The sequence below is a fragment of the Musa acuminata genome, chromosome BXJ3-6, assembly GCF_036884655.1.
Source record: "Musa acuminata AAA Group cultivar baxijiao chromosome BXJ3-6, Cavendish_Baxijiao_AAA, whole genome shotgun sequence".
Classification (NCBI taxonomy): domain Eukaryota; kingdom Viridiplantae; phylum Streptophyta; class Magnoliopsida; order Zingiberales; family Musaceae; genus Musa; species Musa acuminata.
In genome coordinates, this window is record NC_088354.1 from 28,954,672 (window position 1) to 28,967,210 (window position 12,539).

The following is a 12,539-nucleotide window of genomic DNA, read 5'->3' on the forward strand; positions in this document are numbered from 1 at the left end:
TAATGCTCTTCAAACTCCTCCTCCATCTCCCCCGCGTCTTCTCCGCCTTCTCCACCCTCCCGACCTCCGCCAAATGGCGGGCCGACCTCAAGAAACGATCCCTCGCCGACCAGGTATCTTCCCTTCTCCTCCACCGCAACGACTGGATCCCCCTCCTCCTGTCGAAGCCCTCCCTCCTCCCCAAACCCGCTCCCCCCGACGACTTCGTCCGCCGAATTCTCTCCAACACCCGAACCCACCCTCAAATCTCCCTCCAGTTCTTCGCCTGGGCGCAATCCAATCTCGGCTTCCGCCCCGGCCTCCGATCTCTCTCCGCTATGGTCCTCACACTCGTCGAATCCTGCCTCCTCGACGACGCGAGGCGGCTCCTCGATCCCGTCCTCGCGTCCCTCCCGTCGCAGGAGGTGATCGATTCCCTGGCGTCCGCCTCCCACTCTAAGGATTCTCGTTCTAGGGTTCTCAATTTTGTCATGGAATCCTACTGCCGTTCCGATTTGATTGCCGGTAGCTTGGAATCTTTCAGAAAAATTGTAGCTTTTGGGTGTCAGATCACGACCTGTAGCTGCAATGCTCTTCTTGATGCTTTGTGCACGTCGGGTGGGGATGGGATTGGGATGGCGCGGTGTTGTTACGCCGCTGCGATGCGCAACGGCGCCACGGCAGATTCTCGCACCTGGTCGCAGCTGGTTCGGCTTCTTTGCATGGAAGGGAAGCTCGAAAGGGCCGTGGTGTTGTTGGACTCAGGAGGGCCCGGGGTTTCAGGTTATGATCTGGTTATAAATTGTTATTGCAAGAAAGGGGATTTCGAAGCTGCTATTGGCCTCTTGACTAGGATGCACGAAATCAATCTAAAACCAAGGTTTCGTACTTACAGTGCTATCCTCGATGGTGCTTGTAGACATGGTGATGGCCAGCTCATGGCTTTCATGTTAAGAGTGATGGTGGTGCATGGTTTCCTACCAACTGTTCCTTGCTTGGATTACGATCACATTATTAACAGATTTTGTGAAATGGAGAAGAGCTATGCAGCGAAAATGCTTTTCGATAGAGCTAGAATTCAAAATATTGAATTAGGGAAAGGTGTGTATGTTAGTCTGCTCAAGGCATTGTCCAATGAAGGAAGGGTGCAGCATGCTATGGAACTCTACGTGATCATGTCAGAAAAAGGTATCAAAGTGAATCCTAGCAGTTGTAGTGTTTTTCTTACTAGTATTTGTAATGGAGCGCCATCAAGGGAAGTGGATCAGGTGTTAGAAGATGCCATCAAAAGAGGGTATGCACCTAAGATCTCTGATCTTTCAAAATATATAGCGGCACACTGTAGCAAGGCTATGTGGAAGGAAGCTAATGTTCTTATTGATGCTGCTGTGGAAAATGGTATCGTGTTGGATGCCTTTTGTTGCGACAAGTTGGTCAAGTACTATTGCACAAACAGGCTTGTTGATTTAGCGATGGAATTGCATTATAGATTGAAGAAATTGGGTGGATATCTTGATTTATGCTCATACAATTTGCTCCTCAGAGCACTTTTCAGAGAAAGAAGGATCGAAGAAGCTGTCCAAGTTTTTTATTATATGCAAGAAAAGAATGTCTTGGATAGTCATAGTTTCGTGATTATGATTTGTGAACTTTGTCAAATAAAGGATATGCGGAAGGCCATGAATCTGCATGATGAGATGTTGAAGCTTGGCTATAAGCCTGATGATGCCAGTTACAAATCTCTAATTTCTCATTTTTCATAAACAAGTCAATGGGCCTGTTATTATCGTTAGTGAATTAAGAAAGTAGTTTCTGTATAGTCTGAGTTCTTCAAATATTAGTTTCAGTTCCCACTATCTGAATGGAATAACTTAAACAAAATACTTGTTGGAGCTGTATGTTCACGGGGCATAACTGCTAATTTGTTTAAAATTCTTCTGCAAACAGTTGGTTTGTGTAATTATTCGCCATATGTTAAACTATGAGTTTCTTAGAGTTGACTTTACTTTTTTTTCGAAACTGCATCCATAGTTTAGTTGAGTGCTTAATATACACTTATTTGGTAGGTGCTGTATAGTTTAAATAGTTGACATATGAAGGTTTTGAAAGCTGTGCTCGGTGTTCTTCTAGTGAAATATGAGATAAAAATAGCTGTAATTGATGTGAATGAACCTAAATATCGTAGTGAACTTACTGTTGAGTGAGAATCAATAATTATGAAATATAGATGTATATTGATGAAATAAGATACGATGACTGTACATTGCAAAGCTGATTAGAGCATTACGCCGAGATTGATGAAATGAACAATTGAGTCATAGATGTAATATGATGAGTTCACATATTTGGATTTACATGCTGCAGATTGTCCTTGTCACCATCTGAGCATTGCATCAGAAGCACGTTGGATGTCATGTTCTTCTCGACTGATTCCATCGGAACATTGCATGAGAAGCAAGCTTGATATCAGAAGGTAGTGGTCTCATTTATTCATTCATCTTGAAATGTAAAAGAGCTTAGGTTTGTAAGTGCCAAGATGCCACAAAAAAATCTTCAAAGGATTGAAATGTTAAAATCAGGATTTGCTAAGCTCAAATGATCGTCTTAATTTGTCACAGGCAGTGAAGGCACAAAGACGGAATATGGTGGAGATTGATACTAGGAAAAGGAGACATGGTGGCATAATGTGAACGAAGAAACTCAATCTCCATTAATGGAGACACTGTGAAGCTGCATCGACATCGTCTGGGCACTTAAGACTAGCATCCGTGGCAGTAAACAAGCAAGAAGATGCCTGTATTGTGCTCGTTCATATGTATGATTAAACTAAGGATAGCATTTGTTGATGAGACAGCATGTCATTATTGGTATCTTTTGCTTTTTCTTTTTGTTTCGAGAAGTTGTAAATCACAAGGCCGATTGAAGTAGGTCATGAAATAGGAGCAACAGAGAAGCTTTTACTCTTGGTGGCTGAAAATTGCCAAAGTATGAAAAACAACCATATGTGTGTTGCTTCAATTCAGAAAATGAAAACCAACTTGTAGTGATATTGATTTGAAGGTGCAATAATGCTGGTTCTCTCCCTCACGTCTTGCGATCCATGTCTTGTTATGGAGGCATTTGCGGACGCACATTGATTTGTTCATTTCTATGATTGACACACAGCATCCATCCAGGAGGAACAATATTTGACATTGTGTTGAGTGCATGAAATGTCAAGTAATCTCCCGTGGTAGTCGAACGAAAGTATATTGACAGTTTATTGTAAGATCTTAGGTTTGAATTTTATCTTCGTCATTTATCCCTTAAAAAAAAGAAAAAGTAAAAATGGACTCTATATCGTGTTCATGTGAACTCCTTCAGCAGTAGGGAGGAATCTCTTCTATGCTTTATCATAGCCATGGACGATCGGGAATTCTTTGCCTGGAAAGCTCAGCAGCAGGGCAATGGATGTAAACTTTGACCGTCCATGCAAACGCTACTTCTTCACTGCCAACTTCAACCACAAAGGAAGAGGGTGGATGGACAAGCAGAAGAGGAGAATGGAGGAGCAAGTTGGGAAGGTTGGCAAACCCTTTATGGATCACTTTTACAAACATCCAGTGAATCAGGATGTGATCTTGCAGAGAGCGAAAGCTAAATTCAACCATCTCTGGTGAATGCTGACATTTATTTTGCAAGATACAATGGCCATGGAGCTTGCAACTTACATGCTTATAAGCTTTCCAATTATCGAGTTTCTTAAACCAATGCAAGCAACCAATACATTTCTGTAATTTAAGAGTAGTCACACAATGAACTCTCTCGAAACCATGAAAGCGAAAAGCAGCAACCCGTATCAATCGGGTGGCAATACTGCTGTTGAAAGAAGATGGACCATTTTTGGCTCTAGACCAAAGGAAATTCCATTACAAGGACACTTCCTTCCTAAACTCTCTATATGTCAATAGAAAGACACCAAATAGATTAGGATCAACTGCTTGTTATGTAGCGACGACTGTGGGGGCCTCAACTTGCATTTTGAGAAGATTGAACTCTAAAGCCATTATAGGCTTTGATAGTAAAACTGCAATGCTTCGATCCCGCTCTTCGTTTTCGGTTGACAATCTGTCATCTACGTTTTTCTCTTTTGCTCTAATGTCATTGGAGAACTCATCAAGCTGGATAATCCTTGGCCTTGATACTTTAGCAGATTTCACTGCTCTCACCCTGCAAAGTGTATCTCGTTAGTGATGAAATAAACCTGAGTAATCAGATGAACACAACATGCTAGACAGAATTGATGAAATTTCAAGCTCTTAAAAGCATTACTAGATCAAACAGAATTGGTGAAATTGCAAGCTCCTCCTACCTTTTCTTTGCTCAAAGAAAGGGGACTTCTACCTAGTTTCTAGTCCTAATCATCCAATCTAGTTTAGGAATTATGACAATCTTACTCTGGAACCTAATTTATAAGAAAGTTCCCTAGATAGATATGCAATTGAAAAAATAGCCTGAAAGTATGTAAGGACAAAAGCTATATATATATATATATATATATATAATCTTCAATCAAAGATAAGCAGCTGGTGGACAGAAAATCATCATTGCTGCATTTTGGAAGAAGAAAATTAAAAGAAAAATGAAGAAAAAGGTCTCTATAACTTCATCTACCACGTACCGGCATTCAATTTGGCAGGAGTACTTGAGAAGCTGAGGGTTGTGTGTAGTCTGGCCACTGAATTACCACGGATGGCAAGTTATGCGTGAATCGAAAGATGGTTACCATATAAACTTCGATATTTGTTGGAAAACTAACCTAAAGCTTGGAAGTGATATCCTGATCTTAGGACCCATCCAACAGTCACCTGCTTTAGATTATGGCACAATGTTATAGAGCATGAGGCAGATAAAGCAAAACAGAAACAAATAAATGAAGAACAGACTGAAATCACTTTAAATAAAAATTGGTAGCCTATATTAAATATATGCTGATTAATTAGAATTGCACCATCCCGATACAAAACAGCTGAGTATATAAGAAGGGACTAAAAGTATCTACTGATGTACTAAGTATTAAACCAATTTATTTCTCTGAAAATAGGAACAAAGAATTAAGCCTTTTTATGTCAAAAGAACCATGGCAGGAAAATTCAACTGTATCCTATTTTGACAGAAGACATCAACCTGTTACAATTGAAATACAAGCTGAATAGTGTGAGTCCGAAATAATTGAGGTGGCATATACAAGTTTTCTTCTGTTTTATTAGATTGAATAGTGTACATCTGAAATAATCAAAGTGGCATGGTCAAAGCGGCTAGGATTTTCTTTAATGACATTATATTGTTAACTCACCAGCAAAAGGTAAACTGATGTTGCAAATGGATGTCTGAGAATAATCCTCCATCTCTAATACTTGAATCTCACTATGTTCTTTCGGCTTAGAGTGAATAAAACTCGTTCTCTGCTTATATAATGGTTGATCTGAAGCTTTAGCGTCTCTCTGTTTTGAACAAGATAGTGAGTGAGAGTACATCAAAAGTCTACAAATCAATTAGTTATTAAACTATGGATATTTTAGAAATAGTCACATTCAGCAAGAAAATAACTGCTTGAATGAGAACAAATGCATCAAATACCCTGAAAAAAAAAGAGAAAAATCAGTGTGGAAAAGGAAAATTCATATGAAAATGATGCATATATTTTTGCATCAACCTTTTATTTGAACCAACGAATATTATCGTTGGTCTTAACGTCATTGGGCTTCAAGCCTGTAATAATTGTATTAAATCCATCCAGGTAAATTTTGATGAACATACCCTTTGATATACACCTTCTGTTAGTAGACACTGCCTCGAGTAGAGCTTGCCGGTGAAAGACTTCATCATGTTAAATAACTCCAATTAATGACACAACCCTGACAGTCATCTTCTCGGAAAACACTTCATTTAGATCCTCGTTAAGGATACGAAACAGCAAGGCAATCAGATCCCTCTAATATAAATCTCCTCTGTTCATTTAAATCTATAAACATCTCCTTTCCTACCAGAACCTTATGCCAACCATGTAGTTTTGAGATTGCCTGCATCTTGACCTGCCATAGAGCAGCTATGGTGATGTGATAAACCTGGAAGAGAATCCTAGCATGTACAGGCGCAGCAAATAAACCAAAGCCACTCTAGGTGATCTGATGAGCAACAATAATAATCCATATACAACCTGATCTCAATACAACAACTCCAATTATGATTATGAATAGTCGAAAGCTTATGTATCAAATTCCAGATAGTTGACCGTTAGGAATCAACATCACTAAATATTCTGTTCTTGGAAGTCCCGTAGATAATCGGATACCAGCAGCTCACAAACATTACAATATGCACTTTGCACATCATCAACAATTTCAACTTCCCTTGCTGAATTCAGTTTCACTCGATCCGTTACACCAGCTAAGAACTTGAAAACTGTTGCAACACCAACATTTGCTGCATAAACCGATTCACTGTCCGAATAAGAATTTCAAAGATAGTTACCATCCTGTATCAATGCAAGTTAATTTGGTCAACCGTATGTCCTTTAACAAATAGGACTAAATTATGACCAAATTTCCAACAATTTAACCCATATAATGAAAGAGATCTGTTTGTTGGTTGGCATATCCATCGTATGATCAATTTCTACCCCGATTTCCTTTCTACAATTTCGGCTCGAACGGCACCATTCAGAATTAGTGTCTCCTCTAAACGTAAGGCCTGACTCTATCCCTCTAAATGCAACTTAGTTCTTTAAAGATTGCATGGAACTGTGGATTTCTGAAAAATATGAAGAATTGAAAATTGATGTAAATGCAGAGCTGTACCTTAGAGAAAATAGCAACATGGCTTGGGAGACCTATTTCCTACAATAGCATAAATGACAACGCTTAGATCAATCAGACAGTAACAGAGAACAAACAAACAATGCAGGGATGGTCCTCCATACCTTCCTGCCATGCCTGCAAGCCTCGTGACTGTTCACAAGCACTCTAGAAGCCCACCTTGTATCAAATAAGACCATATATGAGGGACATTATATCAAAATCAATCAATCCATTTTGCAACTTTAATTCCTTAAATGCACCAACTAAAGAAAGGGAAAAGAAAAAATCATTACGCGCATGATGTTGGGGGATTCCACACAATGCCAGCAATCACAACGAGCTGCAAACAAAATAAATCTGGGAGATCAGTGGTACTAAAATTAAAAGGAGCTGCATTACCGTCTAGTTTAAATTTTCTTTAGACGATTAAAACGAAGGCCTCGTTATATCATAATCTTAGCCAGCTAATTAACAAGTCCTCCATCATCCAAACTAAAATGAATTCTCCTAATGCAAGCTCTGTGCATGGAAACAAGAATTGGAATCTTAAGTGAAAGGAAGAGAACAAACCTCATCAAACACTCCAGCCGGGCTGTCATCATAGTGAGCAAGAAACAGCCCACCTAGCGTATACCTATAGAACAAACAGAGGATTTCGATACAGTAAGGTCATGAAAGTCCTGTTCAAACAACATGATACGATTCTGTGAACAGTACTCTCAATACGCATAAAAATAACATCGTAAGACAGGTTACATGATTACCCAAATGCTTCAACTAGCTTCAGCTCCTTCGGAATGAAAGCCCGAGCGATTTCTGCTTTAACCAGATGCAACTGGTACAATGCTCTACAAATAAGAAAATGTGCACCATTATACACAGTACCAAAGTATCGCTAACACACATCGAACAAACTCTTCTGAAGAAAAAATAAAGCAAAAAAGTGGCGAAAGCCTCACCTTCCTCTAAACAACCAGGGCGGCCCAATGCCATAACCTGAAGGAGAAGACGAGTAAGAAGTTGTTGCTGACTCTCCCATTGACGCCCGGTTCAACTCTAAGTAGCTCTAACTTCATCTAATCCGGTACCTGCATTGGGCGCAGATGCAACCAGAAATCAGCAATCCCCAAAGAGGTGCATTCAGCGGTCACAACAAAAGCACAGAAGAGACTAAACCCTGTCAAATACCACAGATTTATCAGCAAGAAAATCCCAGAGAGGAATCTGAAGCAAGAAGCTGAACCATTTCATCAACACTGAGTCTTCCCGGGCCAGAAAGCTTGTTCAAACGACCTATCAAGCTAAATATCCACAGAAAAATCTTCAGTAGGAATGGAGCAATATTCCACCCATAGGAGCAAAAGCCCAGGAAAGGGAGAACATGCATGTGGAGTTCGTACACGGCAGCCAAATCAATGGGAAATTCCTCACCTCAGGTTTAACCAAAGGCCGAGGAAGTACGAACTCTGTGTCAGCGGTGAGAGAGAGAGACAGAGAGAGCAAAGAGCAGAAGAAAGCTGGAAAGATAGGAACGAGTGGCTCCTCAGTTAAAGTGGGGCTCCGCGTTGGGATTTGGTGGATTGAGTTAGTCACAGATGGCGAGTGACGATTGGGTGCCACATATCCGTATCTCATTCCCATGCTCCGGTCAGCCCACCCCACTGACAAGGCGTGACTTCACGGCGGCTCTCCACGTGTCGTCGGCCGATACGGACGTGAACCGAACGACTGCGGGGCCCAGGTTTTATTATGGATCCTCTCGCCCTTTTGACACGACCCGGCCCGCTTTGGCCCACGTGTTCGGAGCCTGTCACGATACCGTCGACATGATAATATTAAATAATACCACAATTTTTTTGTACTTATAATAAACGATGATGATAATGTTTGATATTGCTCGCAGTAGTACATCGCTTCATCATTGTATCGGTCAAGTCAACATTATACCATATAGTTTAAGACTTCCCCTACTCATCTTGACAATGGTGTACTCACTCACTCGAGTGAGCGCCAAGTACCATTCATTATTTGCCACCTCCAGAAAGTGACGTTAGTCGTGTACAACTCGCTTGGTTAGGGACTCAAAAGTCGCCATCTTTGCCGAATCCATTTGCAGACCGAGAGTTGAAAAGGTCTCGTAGTTAAAGTCTCAATATATATATAAATGAAGGTGGAACGATGAAGGTTAAACTCGATGCATCGCAAGAAGAAACATGGGCGGTACTGAGAGCAATCTGAGATCGATCCACAGTCCAAAAAAAAGATGCTATATAATCCATTTGAGATAATTAAGAGATTTTTTTTGAGGTATCCGCACCATCATTCTTCAATCTTCATTCTTCATTGGATGGGTGATGTGACAGGTCCATATCATCCCAAGGTGTGGTGACAGCAGAGCGTAGCGTGTATCCTCATGGAATTAGGGGCTGGATCATGATCGGTCACGCCTCGCACAGTAATAACTACGTCACACCAACGCATGGTCATGTACGTATGCTGAATATTACAACATATACCGATGTTTCATGCGTGCGCTAATGGTGTCACGTTCTCGTATGATCACATGCGTGCGTTCACAACATGCTGCAGTAGACCACCTTTCCTTCCATGGTTTTATCTTGGTGAAATCCGGCATTCAACTCCGTTCTTTCTGTGAAAATACATACTTCTCTATGAGATCGTATGATGGAGAGCAGAAGCGAAGCAGCAGGCCGTCTGCTCCAGCTCTTGGCATCCATGGAAGTGAGAGGATTGGTTGGGTCCGAGAAGCTCGCTGTTGGCCTGCGCTGTTTGGTTACGTTAATTTGCAGACGTATGCTGCCCGGCTGTTCCAAAAGGGCCTCTATAATACACACTGTAACATTAATTCCATATGACAGCCTGGTTTCTCGTCCCCCGACTTTAGAAAGAGAGGGGTCCCTCTCTCTCTCCAAAACCACCACAAGTCTCTAACCAATGCTCAAGCACCAAAATTCCTCCTTTGAATCTCCTCCCGTCTCTAATATTCTAATTTTAAAGACCTCCGGTTGTCAATCTCTCCTTTCTCTCTTCCCTTGTTCGTATTCCTCTCTATCTCTCTCTCTCTCTCTCTCTCTCTCAAATGGCATCTTTGATGGCTTGAAACAAACTATAGATATCTCCGTTTATGATATTTGCACCCTCCATCCAAGCAAAATGAATCAGGATGTGCTTTGGAGGATGCGGGAAATTTTGCTTTGAGATGTTCGACGGTGGATTCGAAGATTCAGCTTTGCGTTGAGCAATCGCACCAGCATCCCCATAGAGGTATCGTTGCACCGTATATGATCTCCATTTTTCTTTTCACCAGTAATACTTGTAGATTTGATATATATATATATATATATATTCAATTAAATAAAAATTATGTTAGAATCAGGAAGACGTTCAAATTCGTTTAGACGGCAAGCCAAACAATTTCCGCAAGAAGAAGGCACGACTAACATATTTTTTGTTGTTGTTCTTGCTCAATTCTCGGTTGCAAAAAGGGTTTGGAAGTTTGAGTTATACCTTCTCCTATGGCAGCCAAGGTGAAAGGGTTCTTCAAAGGATTCAAACACATGTCGCAAATCTTTGGTAAATTTTCTTAGACTTTTCTCATTTATTATTTATATTTCACCTCTTAAGGGTCAAAATATGGTTGATTAAGTCAAAGAGAATCTTTCTTTTGATCCTCTCGGGCAGTTGACAAAGAGCATGAAATGGAGATTGGCTACCCGACGGATGTGAAACATGTAGCACATATAGGTTGGGACAATGGCTCTGGGTATTCCCCTAGCTGGGTAAGAACTGTGTAGCCAAGCGTGATTCACCCTCATTACAATTGCATTTTCTAATCTATAAACCTTTTATTTGTCTTGGTCAAGTACAGATGACCGAATTCAACACATCCTCTGATCTGTCACCAGCACGCAATTATGGGAAATCCAGGGAGCCGTCTTGCTCTTCTCAAGGTATGTCTTACCTCTCATTGCAATTCTGAATACAGCACAAATATTTTGGAGATGTAGATGAATCTGTCATAAAAAGAAAACTAAACGAGAAATATGTTCGGAAAGAAAGAATAAAGGAAGACATCATCACATATATCTTTGATTGCACAACAACACAACATCCTTTAATACACTTCTTGGGTGAGAATAAATGCAAATCTGTACTGCCAAGAGCAGCATTCATCAAACTGCAATGCTTTCAAGGGTATAAATAGATAAATAAATATATATTTATTTATGTCATGTATCTAATTCAACAAACCTAATGCACTAACATTTTTTGCAAGTGTTAATACGCTATTAAGAGAAGATTACAAATTGCAAGTGCTATCTGTTATATGAGATGACCTCGACGCGCTTGCAACAGAGTGTCATCAACCGAGAGGACCCCAACTCTCGCTTCGGCCAATCGAAGATGGTAGTAGTCAACCTGAGGTTCCTAAAGATCGTAAGAAAAAGCGGAAAAAACATAAAGCTTCTTCTCCTCGATCATCTGCCACAAGATCTTCAAAAGTGTCATCCAAACTGAGAGCTTCATATGCCAAAGCAGTCGGAGATGATGCTGAAGCACAAGACCAACGTCGTGGAGTTTAAACTACATATATTTGTATATGTCTCTTGTTTTAATGTGATAAAAAGAGAAAAAAGATGTACCTTTGTGGTAAAGATTTGGCCATGAAGTACTGTTTAAACTTGGTTATCTGTCTCGGAATAATTTGATTCGCCAACTGAACTCTAGCAGTTCTATAGACTACTAGGGTTTCGTTGCTACTGCATCACTTTAACTCCAGCCTGATGTTCTATGTGGTGAAGAGGAAGAGAGAAAATCTAGCAGTGCCATAGATTATTGCTACTGCATCACTTAACTCTAACCTGAAGTCCTATCCGGTGAAGAGAAAGAGAGAGAAAATCTAGCAGTACTATAGACTACTATGGTTTCGTTGCTACTGCATCACTTAAACTCTAACCTGAAGTTCCATGTGGTGAAGAGAAAGAGAGACAAAAGAAAAGAATAGGAGATGAGAAGGTCGACTGAGAGCTCACAAATGTGATGTATAAATTCGATTATTTGGTTCGTCCCGTAAGTATTGGATGCATATGTATACTTGACATCAACTCTGTGCGCTTGATGTTCCGTTGATTATTTGGATCGTAATTGTTGGTACTCATGTATCGGTTTCATGTGAATGCAAGTGGAAGCCAATGAAATACTCCATAAAGGCCTCATAGTAGATGATGCTAATCCAAACAAGAAACAAGAGGAAGAGAAATCCATGGAGATGGAGAAGCTGGAAAGTAGTGCTTCTGAGACCATCTTATGATCAGTATTGTCCTTTTATATTGGGATATATCAGCAATGGAGCTATCTTACTTGAGATGTTGTTGAGCCTTAAGGATGATTTCCCAGCAGTGAAGCATTCATTTACAAGTGAAGTTCTAATCTGATAGGATTAATTGATGAGAATGTTCATGACAATAAATATATAGCAATGCAACCGGATGATTAGAATGGCTCTGCGAAAAACCAAATGAGTCACTCTCCAACATTTATAAGAAAAATAAATTTAAATTGAAAAACATTTTGAAATTTTAGTGCATGGATGCAACACTGGCCAAATATGATGATTGCATTATCGAAAACGTAATGGATGTGGATTTATATGAATCTGGTGATTATCGGATCCGGTTCTTTAACGTAGTTATCGGGCGA

The 12,539-nt window shown here is 40.3% G+C and overlaps 2 protein-coding genes across 5 annotated transcripts; one reads left to right on the forward strand and one right to left on the reverse strand.

The window, feature by feature from the left end:
* Nucleotides 1-2: 2 nt before the first annotated feature.
* LOC108952009 (pentatricopeptide repeat-containing protein At4g21170-like) lies at nucleotides 3-3,026 on the forward strand. Of its 2 annotated transcripts, none has more exons than XM_065155566.1 (3): nucleotides 3-1,710; nucleotides 2,344-2,452; nucleotides 2,598-3,026. In XM_065155566.1, the coding sequence occupies exons 1-3, from the start codon at nucleotides 3-5 to the stop codon at nucleotides 2,602-2,604; spliced, it is 1,824 nt and encodes a 607-aa protein (XP_065011638.1). In that variant the 3' UTR covers nucleotides 2,605-3,026. The 2 variants fall into 2 exon arrangements, with proteins under 2 accessions (XP_065011638.1, XP_065011639.1); XM_065155567.1 differs by having other exon boundaries at nucleotides 3-1,167.
* Nucleotides 3,027-3,614: 588 nt separating this feature from the next.
* LOC103988736 (protein NEOXANTHIN-DEFICIENT 1) lies at nucleotides 3,615-8,354 on the reverse strand. Of its 3 annotated transcripts, none has more exons than XM_065153605.1 (12): nucleotides 8,250-8,354; nucleotides 8,007-8,119; nucleotides 7,778-7,906; nucleotides 7,583-7,666; nucleotides 7,389-7,452; nucleotides 7,112-7,158; nucleotides 6,941-6,983; nucleotides 6,819-6,857; nucleotides 5,315-5,462; nucleotides 4,778-4,829; nucleotides 4,640-4,696; nucleotides 3,615-4,188 (listed from the first exon to the last, which is right to left on the reverse strand). In XM_065153605.1, exons 3-12 carry the CDS (start codon nucleotides 7,855-7,857, stop codon nucleotides 3,963-3,965), a joined length of 840 nt encoding a protein of 279 aa, XP_065009677.1. In that variant the 5' UTR covers nucleotides 7,858-7,906; nucleotides 8,007-8,119; nucleotides 8,250-8,354; the 3' UTR covers nucleotides 3,615-3,962. The 3 variants fall into 3 exon arrangements, with proteins under 3 accessions (XP_065009677.1, XP_065009676.1, XP_065009675.1); XM_065153604.1 differs by having other exon boundaries at nucleotides 4,778-4,826; nucleotides 6,941-6,995; XM_065153603.1 differs by having other exon boundaries at nucleotides 6,941-6,995.
* Nucleotides 8,355-12,539: the final 4,185 nt, after the last annotated feature.